Genomic DNA, 25,839 nt, shown 5'->3' with positions numbered 1-25,839 from the left:
CGACGTTATATGCCAAGTTTTATGCATGAACCTTTATTAATCTTCATATCTAGTGCTGTAGGGAGAGTAACAGAGAAACATAAAACATTTTCTTAATTTATGGTTCAACAGCAACCCTCCTGTTAGTCAGGCTCTTAAAATGCCAGAATGACTAAGCTTGTTCTAACACAGGAAGGTTTAGCTTTTTATATAATAGATTTACCTACTTCTGAAGCGCGTAGTCCTTTCTCAGTGAGTCATGGAGAGTGCGGAGGTCACTTCATCCTTCTGAATTTCTTCTGTGAAGCTCAAAGACAGTTCCACCTTCGCATAAATGGTTGTTTTTCTCAGATTTCGTCACATCCACCTGCAATGTCTTGTGCTCTTTTTTTTTTTTTAAAGAAATAAACTGTGCATTATCATAAGCTGTCCTATTGATCAGCTCACACGTGTGTTTACTTGAATGTACACTGTGTGTTTTTGTGCACTATTTTGATGAGTCACCGTACACAACAAGGAACTTGGCTGCCTGGCTGCTGCCCATGTCAGTTGATAGGAGTCTTAAGATCAGTTTGTACTTTTTTCCGCAAGAGTTAAATATTTTTTTATTCACAGGACATAATTTTTATTGCTTTTATTAGGACTGTATTGAACATAATTTGATTTCTTTCTTGCCCTCGTCCTCTCCTCCTTTTCCTATCTTGGGTCTTTTTTTCCTCGCTGTCTTTTTACCAGAAACTCCAAGTGTTGGCAGAGGGGGCGGCCCCAGCAGGCGATCTATCAGAGGAGGTGGACGGCGTTCAGAGCTGTGGCGTCAAGCCCCTAGGGGAGGAGGAGGAGGAGGGCTACGACGCGGATAGCGAAAGTAACCCTGAGGACATGGCCAACCAGGAAAATGGTAGGACCACACTTAACTGCACCTCATTCATGCTTACATCCTTAGGAATAACAACAACACTGCTCATACATTACTGCAATGTCTGTTTTATTTAAAAACTTGCACTACACTGTCACAGGAGTCATGTTATGCTTATATAAATCATATATAATCGCTTAACTGCGTCACTACTTGTTGTTGCTTGTAAGAAATGTCAACAGATTAGTCTTGACGGATTGCAAAAGTACTTATTTTTAACGGTTATAGCTCTTTATTTTTAACCTTGGGAAATCACCAATGTCTGCCTCTCCCAGTAAACATGTTTAACTAACTGCATATAATGACACAGTATTTATGTGCATTCACTGTATGGGTTTGTTAAGTAGCATTGCGATGCTGAAGAAGTTTAAGCATGTTTGTGAATATAATTTTCTGAATAATACCACATCCTCATTTGTTATGCTGTGATGACATCTGGCACTAGCAATTTTTAAAAACGTGCATGACTTTGCAGAATCATACTGTATCTTCAACCACGAGAAGGCCCTTATGTCAGCTCTGCTTTGGTCTTTCAGGTTACAGACACAGCCTGATTAAGTCCATTCACTCGTTCATTCCCCTCAGAATACACTCATTGTTTTGTGTTTTACAACTGCAGGCTACTACAGTTGTTGTGCTGCATGAGCTGGATCTTGTGATTTTAGGTCTACATCAAACTTAAACGTCTTGGTAAACAACAACCTTGAATCCAACATGCTGTCCAGTTGTCTAAATGAACATTGTCTTGAGATTGTACCATGTCTAGAAGTGCTCCGTAAACATTTAAGCAACATTAAATATCTGATATCAAGATCAGACTAAGACCCTGTCCACGCCAATTCTGGTATTCAAAAAAATGTAATTGCGTTTAACCTTTTATCCACACGCAAATGTAGGTTTTTCCTCCCTAAAAACTGAGCTTTTAGAGTGGAGCATTTCAAACACTCCGCTTCAGCGCTGTCACGGCTAAAATTTAGCTTTTTGGTTTGTGTCACAAGAAATGTGCAATAATATAATTTTTTTCTTCCTTATTTAACAACAACTATTTATTCACGTCTTGTTTTATTTCATGCAGCAGCAGATACAGTATGGGTGTGTCCATCTAGGGATGGGTACCAAATTCAATATGTTTATAGATACCGACCAAATTCTGTCAGTATTACTAGGCATCGATTCACATAAAATTAAACGGTGCTATATTTCCATACTTTTGTCGCACTTGGGGAAACAAGAACTCAATCAGTCAAAGCGGACTTATTCTGACTACCTCAAGTGCACTAGCAGCTCTATGCTATACTGTGCCATAGACATGCTACTGATTAGCATTATATTTTTCATGGTGATTTCAACACCTCCAAATATTTCATACCTACAGTATAAGCACTTTGTTGGACTCAACAAAAGAAAAAACATACGGTTTAATGGCAAAACCGACTTCCTGAGTAGGCAATACATCATAGTCTATACACAACTACTATCTAATGTCTCGGAATTGTAACTGTGTGCAAAATATACCTAATAACACTTGTAAATTTAACTCAGATGTGTAAAAAAAAAATCAAGATATAACAATTGGAAAGCACCGTTATCATTATCAGCTCAGTTTTAGTTTTGAAATTAAATAAAGATTTGATTATTAAAAAAATACTTACACATAAGCACACTCAAAAAGTACCAATAATTAGTACCTTTGAATACCGTTCTCGATACTGGGAATTGGCCTCGTAATTGATTCAAATGTGAAAGGCACACATCACTATGCGCATCGAATAACGTGCATGGGCAATTAGAAAAATAAAACAAAGCACCAAGTGAACTTTGGTAGCTTTTTCAGGCTTCTGATTGGACAAAATGTGCATTACAGCCAGTAAATGTGTTTTTGTGTGGACACTGGTATGCTCGTTCCGAAAATATGTGTCGAGGGAAAAAGCAAACGTTGTGATGCGTTTGTAAAATTAATGCGCCACTGTATGCTTAAAATGACCAAAATAGGTAAATATTACATGCTATTATAAATGTCAATCAATCAATCAATCAATGTTTATTTATATATCCCTAAATCACCAAAGTCTCAAAGGGCTGCAGAAGCCACGACATCCTCGGCACAGAGCCCACACAAGGAACGTCGATGTGAATGACTATGAGAAACCTTGGGGAGGATCGCATATGTGGGTAACCCCCCTTCTAAGTACAGTCCCTAGTGGATCCAACATAACAGTGAGAGTCCAGTCCATAGTGGGGCCAGCAGGAGACCATCCCGAGCGGAGACAGGTCAGTAGCGCAGAGACGTCCCCAACCGATGCACTGGCGAGCGGTCCACCCCGGGTCCCAACTCTGGACAGCCAGCACCTCATCCATGGTCACCGGAACCGGAATAACCCGGCGAGGGGGCAAAGGAGAAAAGAAAACGGCAGATCAACTGGTCTAAAAAAGGGGGGTCTATTTAAAGGCTAGAGTATACAAATGAGTTTTAAGATGGGACTTAAATGCTTCTACTGAGGTAGCATCTCTAACTGTTACCGGGAGGGCATTCCATAGTACTGGAGCCCGAACAGAAAACGCTCTGTAGCCCGCAGACTTTTTTTGGGCTCTGGGAATCACTAATAAGCCGGAGTTCTTTGAACGCAGATTTCTTGCCGGGACATATGGTACAATACAGTCAGCAAGAAAGGATGGAGCTAGACCGTGTAGTATTTTATACGTAAGTAGTAAAACCTTAAAGTCGCATCTTAAGTGCACAGGAAGCCAGTGCAGGTGAGCCAGTATAGGCGTAATATGATCAAACTTTCTTGTTCTTGTCAAGAGTCTAGCAGCCGAATTTTGTACCAACTGTAATCTTTTAATGCTAGGGAGACCCGAAAATAAGACGTTACAGTAATCGAGACGAGACGTAACAAATGCATGAATAATAATCTCAGCGTCGCTAGTGGACAAAATGGAACGAATTTTAGCGATATTACGGAGATGAAAGAAGGCCGTTTTAGTAACACTCTTAATGTGTGACTCAAACAAGAGAGTTGGGTCGAAGATAATAGCCAGATTCTTTACCGAGTCGCCTTGTGTAATTGTTTGGTTGTCAAATGTTAAGGTGGTATTATTAAATAGGTGTCAGTGTTGAGCAGGACCGATAATCAGCATTTCCGTTTTCTTAGTGTTGAGTTGCAAAAAGTTAGCGGACATCCATTGTTTAATTTCATTAAGACACGCCTCCAGCTGACTACAATCCGGCGTGTTGGTCAGCTTTAGGGGCATGTAGAGTTGGATGTCATAAGCATAACAGTGAAAGCTAACACCATATTTGCGTAAGATGTCACCTAGCGGCAGCATGTAAATGCTAAAGAGTGCAGGAACAAGAACCGAACCCTGGGGAACTCCGCACATAGTCCGATGTCACATTGTTATGGGAGACGAACTGCATCCTGTCAGTAAGATAAGAGTTAAACCAAGACAAGGCTAAGTAAAAGCTAACACCATATTTGCGTAAGATGTCACCTAGCGGCAGCATGTAAATACTAAAGAGTGCAGGACCAAGAACCGAACCCTGGGGAACTCCGCACATAGTCCGATGTCACATTGTTATGGGAGACGAACTGCATCCTGTCAGTAAGATAAGAGTTAAACCAAGACAAGGCTAAGTCTGACATACCAACACGTGTTTTGATACGCTCTAATAAAATATTATGATTGACGGTATCTAAAGCAGCGCTAAGATCAAGAAGCAGCAACATAGATGACGCATCAGAATCCATTGTTAGCAATACATCATTAGTCATTTTTGCGAGGGCTGTCTCCGTAGAGTGATTTGCCCTAAAACCGGATTGAAAAGGTTCACAGAGATTGTTAGATGCTAAGTGTTCATTTAGCTGCTGTGCAACAAATTTTTCGAGGATTTTCGAGATAAACGGAAGGTGGGACACCGGCCGGTAGTTTACCATGAAGTCAGGATCGAGGTTAGGTCTTTTGAGTAGAGGATGAATAACCGCTTTTTTAAATGCTAGGGGAACAGTGCCAGAGGAAAGTGATAAGTTTATAATATTTAGCACTGATGGACCTAATAATACAAAAAGCTCCTTGATAAGTTTCCCAGGAAATGGGTCAAGTAAACATGTTGTTTGTTTTGCCCATTTACACATCTTACCAATTCCTCTTATGTTATTTCATCAAAGAGAGAGAAACTATTTTGGAGGGCGGTATCCGTCGTATATACAGTCGTATCTGGGTTAATAGAACCCAGTTGTAGCTGGGATGCATTGTCTTTAATCTCCTTGCTAATGACTTCAATTTTCTTATTAAAGAAATTCATAAAGTCATCTGCCGAGTGGGTGGAGCTACTGGGAGGAGTCCCTTGTTGGGTTAGCGATGCTACTGTACCAAACAAAAATTTAGGATCATTTTTGTTGAGGTGGATGAGATTTGAGTAATATTTAGCTTTAGCTAAGGTAAGCATGTTATTATTATATTAAACTATCACTCTATGCTTGATGGAAAACCTCAAGATTAGTCGCACGCCATTTTTGTTCCAGCTTTCTACATGATAATTTATGGGCTCTAGTTTCTTCTGTAAACCATGGGGTACGCCTTTTAGGGGCCCTTTTTAGCTTTAGCGGTGCTATACTATCAATGGTGTTGCGCAAGGCGTCGTTAAAGTTGCTAGTGAGCTTATCAATAGAGCCGACATAATTTGTGCCTGTTACTACATTACAAAAGTGAAAAACATATGTGTTTGATATTGTGAATGATAGGCAAAATTCCCCAAAAAGTGCAGTTCCCCTATTCATATATTTAATAAAGCTTTTGTATCATTATAAATAATTGTTGTGTTCCTGTCTCTTTTGGTCTCTGCATCATAATTATTTCTTTTATTATTTTGTTCAAACCGTAACTTCTCCATATTTGCTATTCAGTCTTTAACATTACTTTTTCTTCATTCACCTCATTTTGTCTTACATTTTAACTGTGTTTAACCTTTAATCTTTTCTAAAACCTAACCAGAAAATGTACTTAATTGTTGGTATTGTGTATTTATGTTGAAGCTTTTTGTTGATTTACCAGATCCGGATTTGGTTGTGTGGTTTAGTGTGGAAACAAATTAAGCTGTTGTAGGTTAGAGCATCAGTTTGATTAATAGAACGAGGTCTGACAAGCCGCGTGAGAGTCTGCTGGGCTGCTCTGCTGAAAGCACAAGGAGACTCCCATGCTGCACTGAGCCCAGGGCAGAGATGAATTCATGCTTATGAGCTGCCACTATGACAGCTGCTTGCAGATGAATCAGGGAATGCCTGCGGATCGTGAAGCTGTTTTAGCAGCCTGCCGGGGTTGTTCATGTGTGGTGTCAGTCAGCTGGAGCTTTATGGTTTCTCCATGTCTGACTCAGTTTCTCGGTGGATCTGATTCAGAGTTGCATTTTTCTGGTTGTTTCCTTTAGGATTGAAGGTGGAGACTGTACAGTGGCAGTTTGCGACAGTGGCAGACTGCCCTGGGCGTGGCTTGCTGCTTTTCCCAGAGATCTGCACAGTGGAGTTGCAACTACTGGCCACAGGTTCCCCAGACCTGGAGTTACTGAGTCATGTCTTTCAAAGCCTGCTCTGTGCGGTCCGCACCAACCACCGCAATGCCGCTCTGCTCTATGACCAGGTCAGGGAAAGTTCTTCTACTAAAACTTCCTCAACAGTGTGCATTGTAACTTTTACTTCCTGACTGTGCTCTCTCTTTCAAATGTGACTTACACAATGCTTTGATCATTACAGGGAGTGGTCAAAACCATCCTATCTGGCTTTCATGACATCCTTTGCCAAGCGGACTCTTACCTTACAGGTTTGCAACATGATTGTTTTTGTCACACGTGTCATACCAAACCATATTTCTCTTTTAGCGTGATTTCCTTTTAGCTAAGTGATTGTAAAGGTGTTGTCGGATGCAAATCTCTACTTGACTTCATGTGAATAAAATACTTGTGTGCAATGTTTCTCCTTTTGGTTTACATTCAGACTGCCAGACCGTTATAGTGGAGCTGCTGGTTGCCATGATGAGCCAGCGAATCACAGCAGAGGAACTAGCCCTCTTGATTCGTCTCTTCCTGGACCAGACTCCACCTACTGTAAGTAGTATATCCTATCCGTCGTGTCTCATATTTAATTTCACAGCTTGCGCTCATGACAGCTTGATTGTTTTTTTTTTCCTTTTTTTTCTTTCTTCTTTTTTTTTAAGCAAAATTGGTGATAATTTACACCTATTCACTTTGGGGTTCTCAGCAATACACCAGCGCATTTTGATCCCCTGCATCCTCATCCCTCATACAATTAACACCCGCAAGTGTGGAACAAATGATCACCACAAGTATGTGGCAGGGGATATCATTTATAGACGGTCTCCAAAAAATGAAGACAGGAATGCAATGTGCTGCAGTTTTCACATTTTTGTATTGTTTGTTTTTCCTTTATAGCAAACTTTAATAGAATATAATGGAATATACTTTATTTGGGGTAATGGGGAAATTATGTGGTTGCAATGCAGATACAAAAAATAAGATTAAAAAAAACTTGGGTTGTCAACGTTAACGGGTGAATGCATGTGATAAATACAATTTAAAAAATATATTGCGTTACTATAAATGAACGAAGATTAATCAGTGTTTGTTTTGAACACTGGAAGGCAGCGCACATTGCTCGTGCGTTGGCTGGAAAATATTATTCACATTTACATTGTTTTTAATGGAGAAATTTGCTTCAATATGCTAACTTTTTTTCTTATGAACCCTGCTCAAGAACCAAATAAGTTCGTAAATCGAGGTTCTTCCGTATAAATACGCAGACCAAACGTTATTATTAGGGACTGTCAAAATAATGACTTAACTCATGCTCAGCTGTGTGTGAGCAGTCTCTTTCTTAAAAAAAAAAAGTGTACAGTACACAGGAGACTTGTGAAAGTAGTATTTAGCAATAGTGTTCACAATTATTTTCCTGACTAGGGGATGCTGGTTGATAGGAAACTTGTGAAAAATACTTTTACTTCTTACACAAAAGGTATTGCATTAACCATGCATATAGGCAGATTAATCACACAATTTATTTTTAGCATACGTGCTCCTTTACCTTAACTGCGGCTGGTTACCTGTAAGGTGTATGTTGTTATACGGTCAGTGATTTGGTCAATGCCTACGCCAGTGTAAAGATGAGTGAGGAGACTGGCAAATTAGTGCTCACTGGAAAATTTCACATTAAAATAAACCCAGACTCTACTTTAGATAAAAATATTACCAAGTTTTGAGCAAAATATGTAGTGCATTCAAGTAAAACATTTTAAAATGTTCTTGGATAACATTCTGACTATAAAATTGTATTTGTCTCCAAATAGTGGGGTCTTTTAATTTGATTGAAATTATGCATGCGTGTAATAACCTGTGATTAATCATGATTAATCCAAATTAAAAAGTGTGATTAATTTGATTAAAAACATTAATGGTTTGACAGCGCTAGTTGTCCTTAGTATCAACATTTTTATTTTTTTCTCTTTACATTTGTGCTTTTTCGCTCAGTCTCCTCATTTATTCTGTTACTTTTGCTAAAATTTTTTGAAAATGTGAAGTGGGCCAAGATGAACAACAAGCCAGTTGCTGAACTTTGCACACAACTGTGCTACGATTTATTAGTTGTGATGCATCACACTTCTGCCACTGTTGATTTTCACAATAACAAGGCTACACATAATTATTTTAAGAAGGTCTCAGGCCAATGATGGAGGAGACCATCTCGCTCATGTATTATTTGCTTTGTTCCTTGCCAGGAGATTTTACTGAAGGGCATCTTACAAATTGTTGAAGCCAACGTGAACGTAGAACCGCTTCATCAGTTGGACTTTCCAATAATCATTGGGGCCTTGACCCCGGGAGGAGCGTCTCCGAGTTCCAGACCGAATGGAAATGCTGGGGGGAATAGTGTCAGTCTGCTCTGGAAGGGTAAACTGTCTCCTGGCCGCAGGGAGGGAGACAGCGAAATCAGACCGAGTCACCTGCGTTCTTCTCCATGGAACACCGCACCTTTGCACCTGCCTCTGGTGGGGCAGAACTGTTGGCCTCATATGGCTAGTGGCTTCAGCGCCTCTATGTGGCTGAAGGTGGTAGAGCAAGAAGAAAAAGAGGGGAACACAGAAAAGGGTTAGAAATGCATCATTTATCATAATGTGTCGATGTCCAATCTTTAAATAGAAGTTTTTGTATTACTTTTTTGCAGAGAAGAGAAACATACCGGCAGCTGATTCTCACCATGGCTCGCCTCAGGCTGGGAGAAGAGTAGTGGAGGAAAGCCTCATTCATATTCTATCCATGGGCTCTAAAGCACTGATGCTTCAGGTGTGGGCAGACTTCTCTACTGGCTCACTCACATTCAGGTAAGATGTTGGTGTACGCTGTAGTTTTAGAACTCACGGAGAAGCCGGTTGCACTTTATAAAGTTTCAAATTTGATGTAAATGTACTGTTGCCCCAGGGTTTGTATCGACCCAAACGACGAAATAAAAGCAGGGCTGTTGGCTCAAGCGGACTCCGGTGAGGGACTTCTCCGTCCCGGCCAATGGCAGCACCTCGGTCTCACATATACCCAGCAGCCCGAGGGGAAAAAGAACATCCATGGGCGTGTGGTTGTCTGGGTGTGTGGCATCATGTGAGTAGAAATGGATGTGTTGATTTTTAAAATGATAACCTTAAGCCACGATGTTCCGTGTCTCTACTGTCGAGGCGGCTGATCGGAGCTGTGGTCGCAAGGTGGTTGATGCCTGCTGTGGCGGCAGTCTCAGAAGATGCCGTCAAGTTGAAGAAAGAGTCCTATCGGGTCCTTTTGGCAAGCAGTGTGTGGCTTCGGCGGCCGCAGAGGCAAAAACTCGGACATGGGAGGAGTTTGGAGAAAGCACTGAAAATGACCTGCGTATTACTTCGAAGCAATTCTGGACTACCATCCACTGCCTTAGGAGGGGAAAGCAGTGCACTGTGAACACCATTTATGGTGGCGATTGTGTGCTGCTGACCTCGACTCAGGATCTTGTGGATTGGTGGGGGGAATAATTCCAAGACCTCCTCAATCCCACCCACACGTCTTCTTATGAGGAATCTGTGGTGGACTCTCTTATTTCTGGGGCTGTGTTTGCCATGGTAGTAAAAATCTCCTCGGTGGCAGGGACCCCGGGGTGGATGAGATCCGCCCGGAGTTCCTTGAGGCTCTGGATGCTGTGCATCCTGTTTGACAAGACTGCAGCATTGTGTGGACATCGGGGGCAGTACCTCTGAATTGGCAGACTGGGGTGGTAGTTCCTCTCTTTAAGAAGGGGAACCACAGGGTATGTTCCAACTATGCTAAGATCACACTCCTCAGCCTTCTCTAAGGTTAATTCAGGTGTACTGGAGAGGAGGCCAGGTTGGATAGTCAAACCTCGGATCCAGGAGGAGCAGTGTGGTTTTCGTCCTGATCGTGGAACTGTGGACCAGCTTTATACTCTTGGCAGGATCCTCGAAAGTGCATGGGGGTTTGCCCAACAAGTCTACATGTGCTTCGTGGACTTGGAAAAGGCATTCAACCGTGTCCGTCGGAAAAGTCCTATGGGTAGTGCTCAGAGAGTGTGGGGTGTCGGACTGCCTGATTGTGGCGGTCCTTCCCTGTATGACCGCTGCCACAGCTTGGTCTGCATTGCCGGCAGTAAGTCAGACCCGTTTCCAGTGAGGATTGGACTCCGCAAGGGCTGCCCTTTGTCATCGGTTCTGTTCATAACCTTTTAGACAGAACTTCTAGGAGCAGTCAGGATGTTGAGGGGATCCGTTTTGGTGGCTGCAGGGTTAGGTATCTGCTTTTTGCAGATAATGTGGTCCTGTTGGCTTCATCTGGCCAGGATTTCAGCTCTCACTGGATCAGTTCGCAGCCATGTGTGAAGCGACTGGGATAAGAATCAGCACCTCGAAGTCTGAGTCCATGGTTCTTGCCTGGAAAAGTGTAGAGTGCCATCTCCAGGTAGGGGAGGAGCGCTTGCCCCAAGTGAAAGAGTTTAAGTACCTCTGTGTCTTGTTTACGAGTGAGGTAAGACTGGTTCGTGAGATCGACAGATGGATCGGTGCGGCGTCTGCAGTGATGCGGACCCTACATCAGTCCGTCGTGGTGAAGAAAGAGCTGAGCCAGAAGGCGAAGCTCTCAATTTACTGGTTGATCTACGTTTAGGACGGATCGATAAAGGGTTTGCATCAATACAGATGCCACACCGATCCTTCGTAATGAAGAAGGAGCTGAGCCGGAAGGAGCTCAATTTACCAGTCGATCTATGTCCCTATCCTCACCTATGGTCATGACGTTTGGGTTATTACCGAAAGGACAAGATCACGGGTACAAGCGGCCGAAATTAGTTCCTTCCGTCAGGTGGCGGGCCTCTCCCTTAGAGATAGGATGAGAAGCTCTGTCATTCGGGAGGAGCTTAAAGTAAAGTCACTGCTCCTCTACATTGAGAGGAGCCAGATGAGGTGGCTCGGACACCTGGTCAGGATGCCCCCGGACGCCTCCCTGGGGAGGTGTTAAGGGCACGTCCGACCGGTAGGAAGCCATGGGGAAGACCCAGGGACACGTTGAGGGGGACTATGACGCAAGCTGGCCTGGGAACTCCTCGGGATCCCTCGGGAAGAGTTGGACAAGTGGCTGGGGAGAGGGAAGTCTGGGCCTCTGTGCTTAGGCTGCTGCTCCCGACCTCGGGTAGGCGGAAGAAGATGGATGGATCGATGGATAACCTTAAGCCACTCCTCTCTGTTTCAGGAAATGTGACGTTTTCTTGGACTACACTTTGCCCCGAAAGTCCAGTTTATCCTCTGACAGCAACAAGACTTTCTGTATGCTGGGCCATTGTATCACATCCTCTGAGGAGGTGTCTAAACAGCGTGTACACTGGAGCATGGGAACAGTGCTCTTGTTCAATGGTAGGCCTCCTCATACTAACATAACCTCTTGCGCTTTTAACCCATTTACTCACTTATCATGTTACTCAGCATCATTACTCCTTTTAGATGCTATAAATATATGCAGTAATACATCGTTCATCACTGTTAATTGGTTCCGGAAATGACCACGATGAATTAATTTCAGCAAAATAGGAATCATTCATTATAAAATGAATATTTTCATAGCTAGAGCATGGAAAACCTCCTTACTACCTTCTGAATAAGTTTTTTTTAGCAATATGAGAGTCCTCTAGACCAGTGATCCCCAACCACCAGGCCGCGGCCCGGTACCGGTCCGTGGATCGATTGGTACCGGGCCGCACAAGAAATAAATTTAAAAAAATAAAAATATATATATACACCTCCGTTCAAAAGTTTGGGGTCACATTGAAATGTCCTTATTTTTGAAGGAAAAGCACTGTACTTTTTAATGAAGATAACTTTAAACTAGTCTTAACTTTAAAGAAATACACTCTATACATTGCTAATGTGGTAAATGACTATTCTAGCTGCAAATGTCTGGTTTTTGGTGCAATATCTACATAGGTGTATAGAGGCCCATTTCCAGCAACTATCACTCCAGTGTTCTAATGGTACAATGTGTTTGCTCATTGGCTCAAAAGGCTAATTGATTATTAGAAAACCCTTGTGCAATCATGTTCACACATCTGAAAACAGTTTAGCTCGTTACAGAAGCTACAAAACTGACCTTCCTTTGAGCAGATTGAGTTTCTGGAGCATCACATTTGTAGGGTCAATAAAACGCTCAAAATGGCCAGAAAAAGAGAACTTTCATCTGAAACTCGACAGTCTATTCTTGTTCTTAGAAATGAAGGCTATTCCACAAAATTGTTTGGGTGACTCCAAACTTTTGAACGGTAGTGTATATATATATTTTTTAATTAAATCAACATAAAAAACACAAGATACACTTACAATTAGTGCACCAACCCAAAAAACCTCCCTCCCCCATTTACACTCATTCGCACAAAAGGGTTGTTTCTTTCTGTTATTAATATTTCTGGTTCCTACATTATATATCAATATAGATCAATACAGTCTGCAGCGATACAGTCCGTAAGCACACATGATTGTATTTTTTTATGACAAAAAAACAACAACAAAAATACCATAACAACATACCCCCCCCCCCCCCCCCCCACCTACAACTAATGTTTTTTAATGGAATTTTGCTGTGGTTCAGTCCTCATAAGCACGAACTGATGATCATTCAGAGTCAGTTTTGAATTGTGTCTTGACATTTTGGGAATAAACCTTATGCAATGCCTTTTACAGGTGCCAGAGTAGGTTCTGATGAGGCATTCTTCCTCTACACCAGCGGGCCCGACCTAGCCTCCATCATGCCCTGCAATTACGGCAAACCCACAGGGTCATTCTCCAAGTTCGTCACTCAGGAAGGGCTCAGGTGTGAGCGTGTGCGGGAGCTGCTGATGAAGAGCAAGGATGTGGACACAACAGCTTTGGTTGTAAGTTTTGTGTTTACAAACTTCACTGTGAACAATAACATACAGCATGTTTCATTTATGGTTTCATATTATGGTGTCAAAAGGATGTGTTATTGACACGCTGCAGGAAGTAATTTTTCCTCAATGGAATAACTATTCAAGTTAAGCCTGACTGAAAACAATTTTCTTGCAGTAATTGCTAATAGATTTGTTGTTAACAGCTCAGGCGATGAGAAATGCAACATAAGTGAGACCACAGTGAAATTAATATAAATAAAGACGATTTTTCTTCTAAAACAACTCTGCTAAAAGTATGTCTTTAAGCCATTGTGGTGTTTCATTACAGGAGAGCTTGGCAGTTGTGTATGCTCCCAACAGTCCCAGGGTCTATACTATCTATGAGCCAGTGATTAGACTGAAGGGACAAGCCAAGACTGTGGTGACCCAGCGGCCCTTCAGCTCTAAAGAAGTGCAGAGTGTTTCTTTGGAGCCCAACACTCTCAAGGCTCTGCTGCCCACCGAAACCCACGGCCTGCAGAGCGTCCTGCACAAGATAGGAGGGACGGGGAATTTTGTCTTCCTCTTTGCACAGGTAGAAGAAAAATTTGAATTCTGTATTGCGAATACAGCGTTAGCTCAGTTTTTGTGCACACCCACTTTTTGCATGATTCGGTTTAAGACAAAAAATATTTTAACTCAGTTTTCATATGCTGTCCCAGTCACTGTACGGCCAAACATTCAATTAAATTTGGTTTATTGTCATTGCACAGTAGGAAACACGTTTCCCTGTACATGAAATTCCTTCTTTCTGTCCTCAGAATGACCGGTAGTGCATATTTCAATAAAAAAACAAAAACAATTAAACTTAAAGCTGCAAGAGTTTAAAGGCCCTTGCCCCTCAAAGGCACACATGACACATGCAGTCATGTCTTTCCCAAACCCCTGACCCAACATCAAAAATCTCAGCAAGATCGAAGCATGTGGAAGGAAGTTATGAATGTTGTAAGCTTTAACCACAATAGGGCGATCTTGGTACCATGGAAGCAGAGTCGTGTAGAGAGTATGGCCTACCAAACAGGCGCATGACTGCTACCAAGGATAGGACTGCTACCAATTGCTGTCATTTTGACGTTAGTTTTTCTGACAAAATAAACCAAAATTATATTTGTATATATTGTTCTAAACCTACACCAACTCATAAACGTACAATAAAACATGCTTTTTTCTTGTGAAAGTATAATTTTGCGACCATATTTGACGCACTCTGCTGCTGCATTCCTGCAGTGTTTTGTGACCAGCAGGCACTTTTAACATGCACCCAATGGCGCAATCAACGTCAAAAAAATACACAGAATGACCAAAAAAATTACTTATTACCCTCATTTTGCCAAAATCTTCATTAGCTTTGGACCAACAATCACAAAGAAATTGTGACTTTTGTGTGAAGTATGTCAACTGAGGTGGCTGCCTCCAATGTATTTGTAATCACTGTTTGTATCTCTCATTAAGTATTATTCTAACTGAGCTTTCTTTTTTATAACATACTAAGTAAACAAGTGTACTTTTTGGTAAGCTGTTGAGAATATGGAGTGATTTTTGGTCCAAACAATATTTTGCTTTATTCATTACCTTATGTTGTATATTTTTCAATGAGATTTCCAGTTCATTTTCGCATGTTATTACACCCAAAATGTGGTTTATTTTACTCTTTCAATGTCCTTTATTTGTATTTGTGTTTGACTTTCTCTTTTATAGCTACCAAATTGCATTATTTAAATTTTACTGAAGTTCAAAGATAGTCTTTTTTTGTCAAAGTCTTTTTAATTTGTTAATTTCTTCTGTTATCCTTTGTCTTAGCTTCTGTGTGTTCCCTCCTGAACAAAACGCAGACGTTGCATCGTATGTTTACCTGGTACAAGACACTAATCGGTGGCTTTCCAGTGTTGATAGCGAACCTTCACTTCCCATACTTATTTTCTTTCCAGTTTGTGGGAAAGCAATGTAAAAGTTTTCCACACAATATAAAAGTTTTCCACAATTATTGTTGGTGGAGCAGCCCCATGCTGGGAACAGTACATTTATACACGCCAATAAACTAACGAGGAAGCCCCGCAAACACATAGCATTAGTTCAAGGTCAGTATCAGTCATGGCACCCTGTAGTCATGTGAGTGCTTTTTGACCAATCATTGAGAGGATCACCTAAAACCGAGATGGCCAAACTCTTTTTATACATGATTCTGCATGGAAGTTATGCAGTCAAGATGTTCCGATTGTCCCAACCCACGATGAAACATTTCAGGAAGGCCACCATAAGGAGGTAATATTGGTGTTGATATTGCCGAGGTATTGATATTCATATTTTAAAAAAAAAAACAGAAAATCATCATAAAACAATCAAAATTCAAATTCAAATGAATCAAATAGTGTAGATAAAATACATCCAGTGGTCCAATGCACAATTAAATAAGTGTTTTCAGCCTTCATATAGTGCATTGCGCGTAATAAACTATCCAGCGCATTTGTGATTCTGTCTTTTTACTTTTTTACACCATGGGGCCAAATATGACATGATCTGTTTGGGCTGAAATCCCAGAATGCAGAGACTCAAGAAAAAAAACTGCCTTTAATTATGTTCACATGCAATGCTCATGCAAAGTACAACAATCAAAACCAGAAAACAGGCTACAGAAGATGCAACAGAATGCATCTAACATACAGGTTACGCTCAGAATGGTAAAGTAAAACAGGAGGCAGATGTTACAAAATAAGAGCACAAGCTTGAACTAATAGATAAACACACAAAAAGTAAACCCTGTCATGCAGAGCATGACAAAAGAAAGTTGTGCCAGCACTTCGATAAAGGTGCGAAACTATTCATTTCAAAAATTTAAAAGTAATGTTGACTATTCATTTATCCATTTCAATTATCATTTATAAGTATTTCACATTGTTTTTAAGCATCTAAAACTATTATTGTACTATATAAAATATGTTTTGGGTTTATATTTTTGGGTGACTGCAATAGATTACTTGAAAATACATTATTTCTCATGGGAAAAAATGTTTTTGTGTAATTCAGTGTTTGGAATAACCTTTTGGAACAGCTTACTAATGAAAACTGAAGCACCACAGTAGTTGTTTTATTATATTTTTTTAAATCCACTTGTAGCCAAGTCTAAAACCAATGTTCCTGATTGTTTACTTGCTGGATAAATAAATTGTTCGTAATGAAACCTAATACATTTGACTCTGTCGCCTGCAGACAGTGGAGCTGAGTGACTGTGAGATGACCCAGGCGTTGGCCTTGCAGATACTCCTGTCTCTGTCTAAGTTCAACCAGCATCGCATCCACGAAATGGACTGTTACCATGGCTACTCTATGATACACCAAGTGCTCATCAAGTCCAAATGTGTGGTTGGATATCATATGCTGAAAGTGAGTATTGGTCCCTTGTTGTATTTAATTCTTTTGATCTTTTTGGTCAAACAGTCCCACCCACCCATGAGTCTAATCCGGCTTGACCTTGTATCTCTCTGCCTTATTGTGTTACCAAGCGTCTGATGCGCATGCAATTTAAATAACTTGCTTTAGACTTGTACTAAATGCACTGATTAGTTATGTTTAGCATTTATATAAAAAATATGAGGTTTCTTTCACTTAAACATTTATTTTCCTTTTCATTTTGAGTGCACTGTGACATCACTTTGTGTCCATCTAGACTCTGTTGGATGGGTGTTGCAGTGGGCCTATTTTAATCCTGGAGGATGACGGTCAATTCCGTTTGGACACAGAATCTATAGCCGTGGTACAGGACATCAGGCTGCTCTCAGACGTCCTGTTGGACTGGAAGATATGGGCCAAGGCAGAGGTAAAACATACTCACCTGAAAACATTTTAAAACTCATCCAAATAATTATTATAATCATCAGACTTTATAATTGATTGTAATTGTTCATTAATTGTTGATAAAACAGTTGAGGCAAAATGAAGTGCACTTCTTAAACTGTAACCAGAAGAGGCACTGTTGATTCAGTATCAACTAGTTTGTGGTATGAAGAAGAACAACATGTCATAATGTAAGCTGTGGAGAGCTCCCGCCCCATTTAAAAATAATACTGTACTGCAAAAATAATAATAATAATTGAGTATATTAATTATTTTCCTCCACTAGTTGTTTTAGAAAATGCAGTTAAATGCTCATCGCTAACCGTTAGGGCCAAATATTGGCATTAATACAATATATTCATATTGGTCTGTGTATGTTTTGGTCATTGAATTTCCTTTTCATGAATGGGAATTGAAAAACAAAAAATGATTAGTTTATCTTAGTTTTATTTTGAATACCAAAAAATAAAATGGTAAAAACAAACCATTCTTCTTTTTTCATGTCAAAAAGCAATAACCAAAAATATTAGTTTTTTACATTTCGACACTGGTATTTTGTATTTCTACATTTTGAAGAATTTAAAAACAATTTTTATCTTTGTTTGTATTATTTTAATATTATGTTTGCATTATATTGTTGTCAAAATAAAGTTCTGAAGAAAAAAATAAAATAAAAATATTCTGACAAAACATGACGTTATTTAAAAACACTCTATTTCAAATTTGTATTTTTTTTTTGTATTTCAAAATTAAATTCAAATAAGCAACCATTTTTTGTTTTTCAATTCCCATACTTGAAACGAAAATTCAATCACCAAAACATGCTGTACACTGACCCATATTAGATCACTTTGATATCGGTTTGTTCTTCCAATAATTATACTGGCATACTGTATTAAATTGTGCCATGCTTCACAAAGCAATACGCTTGTTGCTAGTATGTCCGCAGTGAGGAATTATTTAAAAGTTGGTGCTTCAGATTATAAATAAACAATTTATAATATGAGTGTAGAGTGCTGGTTATGTGAGAGCGAGATTAAGGCGTCTTCCTTAATTTCTTCTAATATCACACCTCAGGAACAATCATTCACACTGCAAAACAATGACAAGAAGCGATTGGCGAAACTGGAAAAAAAACTACTCGCCTATACTGTACTTGTAAGAAACAAGAAGTGTGAGGCGAAAGATTTGGACAAATACTCATCTACATGTGACAGCGTCTGAGAAAGTTTCTGTTGTCTGTCGATGTAAAAAAACGTGATCACACTTTCAGTGAATATCAGTGAAGCATGAAGACTTAATATAAAAATTGGGGGATTTCTAACACCAGCTTATTAGTTCAAATAAATGATTTTATCAGTACAGAGTTTCTCACATTGTACTTTATTTTGTTCTGATACAAATGTTTGTGCATTACAAATTGTATATTTATAAGTAGGGGTTGGTACCAAATTCGGTACTTTTATAGGCACAGACAGAATTATGCCGGTATTAGTGGGTATTGATCCACGTAAAATGAAACAGTACCATTTGTTGATAAAGTTGCAATTTTCAATGCCAACATAGCTAGTATACTGGATAGAAAACACTCAAACGTAAAGCAAGTCTACACTTTTTGAAAATGCCCAAGCTTGATGCTAATTTACATTGACTTTGCTGTAGGCATGCTACTGAGTAGCATTAACCATTCTACATGGCAATTTCAACACCTCCAAATTTGGTAATGAAAACTGCAACTAAGATGCACGTTACAATCAGACAGCTGGTGTGAAATCAGAACAGTACTTACATTATAAACACTTTGTCATTGTCTATACACTACTGCCATCTCATGTTTTGAAATGCAACTGCAAGCAAAGTGTACTATATAAAACTTGCAAATGAGACTAAATTTAATTAAACAAGATATAAGAACTGGACATCAGTTATCAGAATCAGCTCATTTTAAAATATTACATTAAGAAAATGTATTTTATTATTAAACAAAACATGTAAATGTAAAGCGCTTTGTGTGTCATTGCTGGTATAGAAAAGCGCTGTATAAACACAAGCCATTTACCATTTACTATTTTGCATTGAGTACTGGAATTGATTCCCAGGTACCGTAACTTGGTACTGTATCGGTTAAAATGGGAAAGGTACACATTTATATTTATCAGTATTATTATTTAGATTCATATTTTTTTATTTATTAAATGACTAGCCTGTCTTACTCGTTGATAGTATATTAGTATTTAGTTGATTCTTGCTCCTAACTTTTTAATGACAATTTGTTTAGACAACAGTTTTTAAATAAATATGGCACTTTTTTATAACTTACATTGCATTATTTGTCTTATTTTGCCCCAGATGTCACCTGGCTTTAGTTTGAGGGAAGAACTGATGCATATATCATTTGGTTGTTGGGCAATATCGACTTATCGGATATCTGTAAAAAAAAGCCAATATTAGACATTCCTATCATGTGCAGCAGCACGGTGGAACAGGGGATAGTGCATGTGCCTCACAATACGAAGGTCCTGGGTAGTCCTGAGTTCAATCCCGGGCTCGGGATCTTTCTGTGTGGAGTTTGCATGTTCTGTGTGGAGTTTGCATGTTCTGTGTGGAATTTGCATGTTCTCTCCGTGACTGCGTGGGTTCCCTCCTAGCACTCCGGCTTCCTCCCACCTCCAAAGACATGCACCTGGGGATAGGTTGATTGGCAACACTAAATTGGCCATAGTGTGTGAATGTGAGTGTGAATGTTGTCTGTCTATCTGTGTTGGCCCTGTGATGAGGTGCCGTTTTGTCCAGGGTGTACCCTGCCTTCCGCCCGAATGCAGCTGAGATAGGCTCCAGCACCCCCGCAACCCCAAAAGGGACAAGCGGTAGAAAATGGACGGATGGATATATCATGTGCATGCATTTTGATATTAGATTGCACATTGTCAGGTGAATTACAAAACTTGTACCTCCTTTAGACGTCAAAGAATATGCACATTTCTTATTTCTTCAGTGTTCTCATATTTCCTTTCTATCACTCATCACCATTGTTGTTTTGGACAGTGCGGCGTGTGGGAGATACTGCTGGCAGCCTTAGAGATCCTCATCAGGGTGCATCACCCTTATCAGGTCTTCAACATCCGTCAGTTCCTAAAGGCTGAAGTGGTGCACCGCTTCCTGCTCACCTGTCAGGTGTTACAGGTGTGTTTTTAACACAAAGTTGTGGTAGTTACCATACCTGGAAATGACTAACTAAGTGTTATTTGTCTTAAGGAGCATCGGGACGACCATCTGACTGCCATCCCACAGGAAGTCTGTATGTCCTTCGTCAAAATAACCCAGGAGGTATTGGGATCACCTCCAGACCTAGACTTGCTCAAACTTATCTATAACTTCCTGCTGGCGGTTCACCCACCGACTAACACCTACGTCTGCCACACACCATCCAGCTTCTACTTCTCACTGCATATAGGTGAGGAAGAAACCAGTTGTTATCTCTTTGAAAATTGTACCCAAGAGTTTTGATGTCTCTATTTGTCAGATGGGAAGTTATACAATGATAAACTGCAGTCCATCATGTACCTGCGACACTCTAACAGCGGAGGGAAGTCTGCCAGCAGTTCAGTGGTGTCTCTTTCCCCAACGGTGTTCACAGAAGCTCCCCAAGAAGGTACTGTACGACTGCAGTATATCAGATGTAATGCGGTGACACTAAAGCACCTTGCGGCGCAAATACAATTCCATTACAACCCTCTAGTGTGTGGTTAGAACAACAAAGCTTCAGCAGTAGCACATTTGTGAACCATGTCTCCTGACAAATGTTTCATTGCAGTGTCAATTGCCACATATTTCCTAGTGACAGACTTGGGTTCTAACATAAAACAATATGACAATTTAAGATGTTTTTCTTCTTCAAAATATTTAATTTAACTGCCCGTTGAAACCCTTTGTACAGTGCCAATGGATGTTCTCATTCATGAGGTCATTGTAATCTCAGAGCATTAGATCACAACTGGACTGTTAGGTATGTCTTACTGTAGACGTTTCGCCTCTAATCGCATTGTCAGAATTTTTTTTTCACTATTATACAATAGGGCGGAACCATCCTTGCCCAGGCCCGCCCTCCTTGTGTTGTAGTATGGTTGGGCAATATTGACCAAAACTGATACCGCGGTATTTTTAGTCTGAATGCTAAAAAAATCTTAAATCTTTAAAAAACGTGCTAAATGCTTAAGGTTGCCTTAGTGTTTTACGGCTAGATAACCAGTGTTGAGCGTACTCAGATTATTTTTGTTATTAATAGTAACGTAACGTGTTGTTTATTCTTATAAAGTAAAGAGTTAGCCGTTACTACGTCAAGGCAATTTTCGTTGATTTTGTTCATTAATGTTAGGTTTATAGCCTCACGCTTCTGCGCGGGATAGATGGAGCTTCGACTCGCTCACTGCGGTGAAAACTAAAACTATTTTTCAACCATTCAGCCACTATACTACAGACGGGCTATTGGCAAAGGCACTTTTACACCGAGTTGTAGCGGAACATTTGACAAACCGAGTGAGCAGCAAAGAGGAGCTATCATTAGCTTTTGTGGTAAGCCGCTAACAGAAGTGAACAACATAAACAGATGATATTGGTGGTAAAGTTGCTACAAGGAGAAGTATAGGTTCTCAAGCAAATTGATGGGTATGTGTAAATAAAGCTGTAATCACTCACCAATAGCCAAATGCAGTTGCAGTCCAAAGCATTGCATGACTCGAGAGTCGAGAAGTCGGCACCGCACCGCCATATTTAAAAAATTAAATAAAATTTAAAAAGTTTTTGCGCGTTATATTGCGTCATTAGAGAAGCCTCCGTAAACCCGCAAGGGATGCCCTGTGCTTCGCCTGTCAGGCGTAAAGAAGAGCAAACGGCCGTAACAAGGGCACATAAAAAATACCGGTATGGCGGTATTGTCTCAAAGATATACCGTAATTTCCGGACTATAAGCCGCACCTGACTATAAGCCGCACCAGCTAAATTTAGGGGAAAATACAGATTGCTCCATATATAAGCCGCACCCGACTATAAGCCGCAGGGTTTTGATGTGTAATTAGCGTAGTATATAGGGGTTCCTGCTACCACGGAGGGGATTGTCGGGACAGAGATGACTGTTTGGGAATGCAAAGCGTCCCATTTATTAACAATAAATCTTTCAATCATTCAATCAAACTTTCACATCTTTGACATGGCGAACAGCATTCGTGCAGAGTACAAATAATACAACGGTGCAAAGTAATACAAAGTGCTCGCCTGTACGTTATCAAAATAACCAGCCTACCGGTATATGAAAAGTCAGTCTTTAATCATTGTGTGATCGTCTTCCTCCTGCGTATTAAAACCACCAAAATCCTCTTCGTCTGTGTCGGAGAAGAACAGGCCGTAAATAAGCCGCACCCTTGTATAAGCCGCAGGGACCAGAACGAGGGGAAAAAGTAGCGGCTTATAGTCCGGAAATTACGGTACCACTTTCTTAAATATACCGGTGTTAACTATAATACTGATACGCCGCCCAGTTCTTTGTTATAGTATAAATAGTTGGGGTTTTGTCACCAGCTGCTGTACCATATCTGACCAATTTAAGTCTAAGGCCATGTCCACACGAACACGGAAAGTTTCAAAAACACATATTTGGGGTTAAAACGATCTCCATCCACACAAGTGTAGTTTCAAAATTGTCTATGTCTACACACAAATGCATACACCTGCTGTCATGCACATTTTGTCCATTTAGAAGCCTGGAAAAAGCAGCAATAGCAGACTTGGTGGCATTACACCTTCTATAATGTTTATTTTGATGTACTTTAAATGTACAATGACATGTACATTATTTCTAAAACCTGCCTGCACGTACACATTAAAGAGTGAAAGCACACCTGTGCTGCTGAAACCCAACTCATAGAATTATAACATGTTCAGCAACTTGGTGATGTATTACCGAACATGTGCAGTGAAGTGTACATTATTTCTAAAATCAGCACGCACTAACGAGCCAAGGAAACCATTTTGCATGTTTAAGTGCCTATATAAAGCACACGGACATGCGTTTTGGCTGCAAAATTCTCGTAGATATATAAAGCATTTAATCATTGATATAGTAAATGTGCAATTAAGTGTATATTGTCTTTAACATCAGTACACATTAGAAGGAGGATGCTACATCATGTTTTTTTTAGTTGCTTGGTCGCTTTTTACGTGTGTTTTTGTCCATCTACAAAAATGGAAGCAAGACACATAAGTTAACTTTATGATCTGTCGTTAAACAAGGACTAAAACCATAAGATAATGTTGGACCTTTCTTATGACACAGAGCAAAAAGTTTTGCTTGTCAAAGTTGTTCCATCAGGTGGAGGTTCCACAGTGATCATATCCAAAACAGCTGATTGTCATTAGTGCCGGCGGGAGTGTCACAAAGCCCATTTTGATGTATTTTTTATTAATGTTGAGTGAAAATAGCAGCATGTTTACGTTCAAATATACAGTAATTCCTATAGTATGTTTAAAGCCAGCAAGGCAGTGTTGTTGAGCTTTGGATATGACAGCGCACAACCGTGATGTCATTACGAGTCTCCGTTTGTGTTGTGTACACGCATGCGCTAAACGGAGGGTTTAGGAACTCTACACTTTGGCCAGCGTTTGCAAAAGTCTGTATTTTTAAAGACAAATGTATGCGTCTGCGTGTGGACAAGAGGCTTAAACGCAGAGATAAGTATGCGTTTATTAAATATCCGTGTTCGTGTGGACATGGCCTAAGACTAAGTCTGACCAAGCTAATGTGTAATACGTTGAGGATAAACGCACTAACTGTAAGTAAATAAATAAATGTAATTCTCAAATGTTGTAATCATATTTATTACTACCAAGAGGTATTTTAAAATGCAAAGAACAGTCAAGTAACAGTGTTTCAAGTCACAAGCAAGCATAAACAATTTTCAGTTTCGTTTCTTTAAAGGGAAATTGTAAACATGCTGTCATGACGAAAACTTGATTGAAATGCCTCACAAATTGATTTTTGGCCTGGCTCACATCTTGATTTTGCATCAATAATCTTTTTTTTCCGGGTGATTATTAATCAAGGGACATGTTGCTTGTATTTCCGGAATTGCAGACAATCGCGGTCTGGTAATTTCTGCAAACTGTATTTTGCATGTCCGTCACATTTTCACCTCTTTATTTTCTTTGACTGCGAAGCCAAAATGTGTCCAAACATCCAACTTGAACTTTATGGAAGGATCCACTAGCTGGAGCTTTCCGCTCTGCTCCTCTGTGTTTCCTGCCATCTTTTACTGAGCTGTGCTGGGCAGGGGATTATGGGAGATGTGGTTTGCTTCTTAGAACGGCTCACTCAATAGTGCCATAAAAAAAACTACAATGGCCGGTGTAATCCCAATTTTTGTTTACCGTCACACGTCACGGCATTATTGTGAGAATTTTGGCAAAGTAGCAATTTTACGCAAAGTAGGAATTCTTATCTGTTAATTAAATATTTTCATTGTTATTAAATAAAAACCTGTTTACTACTTTTAACATTATTAGAGCCCTCTCGGCATGAAATAACACCACTAACCTTCACCTTTACATTTGTTTTAACCAATCTAGTAGACATAATAATAGAAAATAAGACATACACTGTACTACCGTAATTTCCGGACTATAAGCCGCTACTTTTTCCCCTCGTTCTAGTCCCTGTGGCTTATACAAGGGTGCGGCTTATTTACGGCCTGTTCTTCTCCGACGCCGACGAAGAGGATTTCGGTGGTTTTAGTACGCAGGAGGAAGACGATGACACAATGATTAAAGACTGACTTTTCATATACCGGTAGGCTGGTTATTTTGATAACGTACAGGCGAGCACTTCGTATTACTTTGCACCGTTGTATTATTTGTACTCTGCACGAATGCTGTTCGCCATGTCAAAGATGTGAAAGTTTGATTGAATGATTGAAAGATTTATTGTTAATAAATGGGACGCTTTGCGTTCCCAAACAGTCATCTCTGTCCCGACAATCCCCTCCGTGGTAGCAGGAACCCCTATATACTACGGTAATTACACATCAAAACCCTGCGGCTTATAGTCGGGTGCGGCTTATATGTGGAGCAATCTGTATTTTCCCCTAAATTTAGCTGGTGCGGCTTATAGTCAGGTGCGGCTTATAGTCTGGAAATTACGGTATTATACTTATAAGACCTAAATAAGATATACTGTACAATAATATAGATTCTCATACACTGAGGTCTTACACACAATCACTAACTTGTAAAAAACACTGCAACTTGTTCAATGATGATCGGCTCTCAATATAGTATAGTACAGTAAAATGTATTTGGGTTATGGATTATACTTGTATAGCGCTTTTCTACCTTCAAGGTACTCAAAGTGCTTTGACACTATTTCCACATTCACCCATTCACACACACATTCACGCACACATTCACACACTGATGGCGGGAGCTGCCATGCAAGGCGCTAACCACGACCCGTCAGGAGCAAGGGTGAAGTGTCTTGCTCAAGGACACAACGGACGTGACTAGGCTGGTAGAAGCTGGGGATTGAACCAGGATCCCTCATGTTGCTGGTACGGCCACTCTCCCAACTGCACCACGTTGTGACAT

At 40.2% G+C, this 25,839-nt stretch overlaps 1 protein-coding gene across 8 annotated transcripts in view; it reads left to right on the top strand.

Annotated features, from left to right (window-relative positions):
- lyst (lysosomal trafficking regulator) overlaps positions 1-25,839 on the top strand; it is a 131,240-nt gene that overhangs the window by 53,205 nt on the left and 52,196 nt on the right. For 7 of the 8 annotated variants that reach the window (XM_062058524.1, XM_062058522.1, XM_062058523.1 and 4 more), the window contains exons 9-23: positions 715-877; positions 6,321-6,529; positions 6,643-6,709; positions 6,883-6,992; positions 8,678-9,047; positions 9,124-9,280; positions 9,378-9,551; positions 11,673-11,833; positions 13,151-13,341; positions 13,667-13,912; positions 16,585-16,758; positions 17,042-17,191; positions 20,254-20,391; positions 20,464-20,662; positions 20,732-20,860. In XM_062058524.1, the coding sequence (XP_061914508.1) occupies positions 715-877; positions 6,321-6,529; positions 6,643-6,709; positions 6,883-6,992; positions 8,678-9,047; positions 9,124-9,280; positions 9,378-9,551; positions 11,673-11,833; positions 13,151-13,341; positions 13,667-13,912; positions 16,585-16,758; positions 17,042-17,191; positions 20,254-20,391; positions 20,464-20,662; positions 20,732-20,860 (2,638 nt within the window). The remainder of the gene's footprint in view (positions 1-714; positions 878-6,320; positions 6,530-6,642; positions 6,710-6,882; positions 6,993-8,677; positions 9,048-9,123; positions 9,281-9,377; positions 9,552-11,672; positions 11,834-13,150; positions 13,342-13,666; positions 13,913-16,584; positions 16,759-17,041; positions 17,192-20,253; positions 20,392-20,463; positions 20,663-20,731; positions 20,861-25,839) is intronic. The other variant, XM_062058525.1, reaches the window with a different exon arrangement.

This window comes from Entelurus aequoreus, linkage group LG09 (assembly GCF_033978785.1).
Source record: "Entelurus aequoreus isolate RoL-2023_Sb linkage group LG09, RoL_Eaeq_v1.1, whole genome shotgun sequence".
Classification (NCBI taxonomy): Eukaryota; Metazoa; Chordata; class Actinopteri; order Syngnathiformes; family Syngnathidae; genus Entelurus; species Entelurus aequoreus.
Note: the sequence above shows the minus strand (reverse complement) of the source record. Positions and strands in the feature narration are given on the sequence as shown.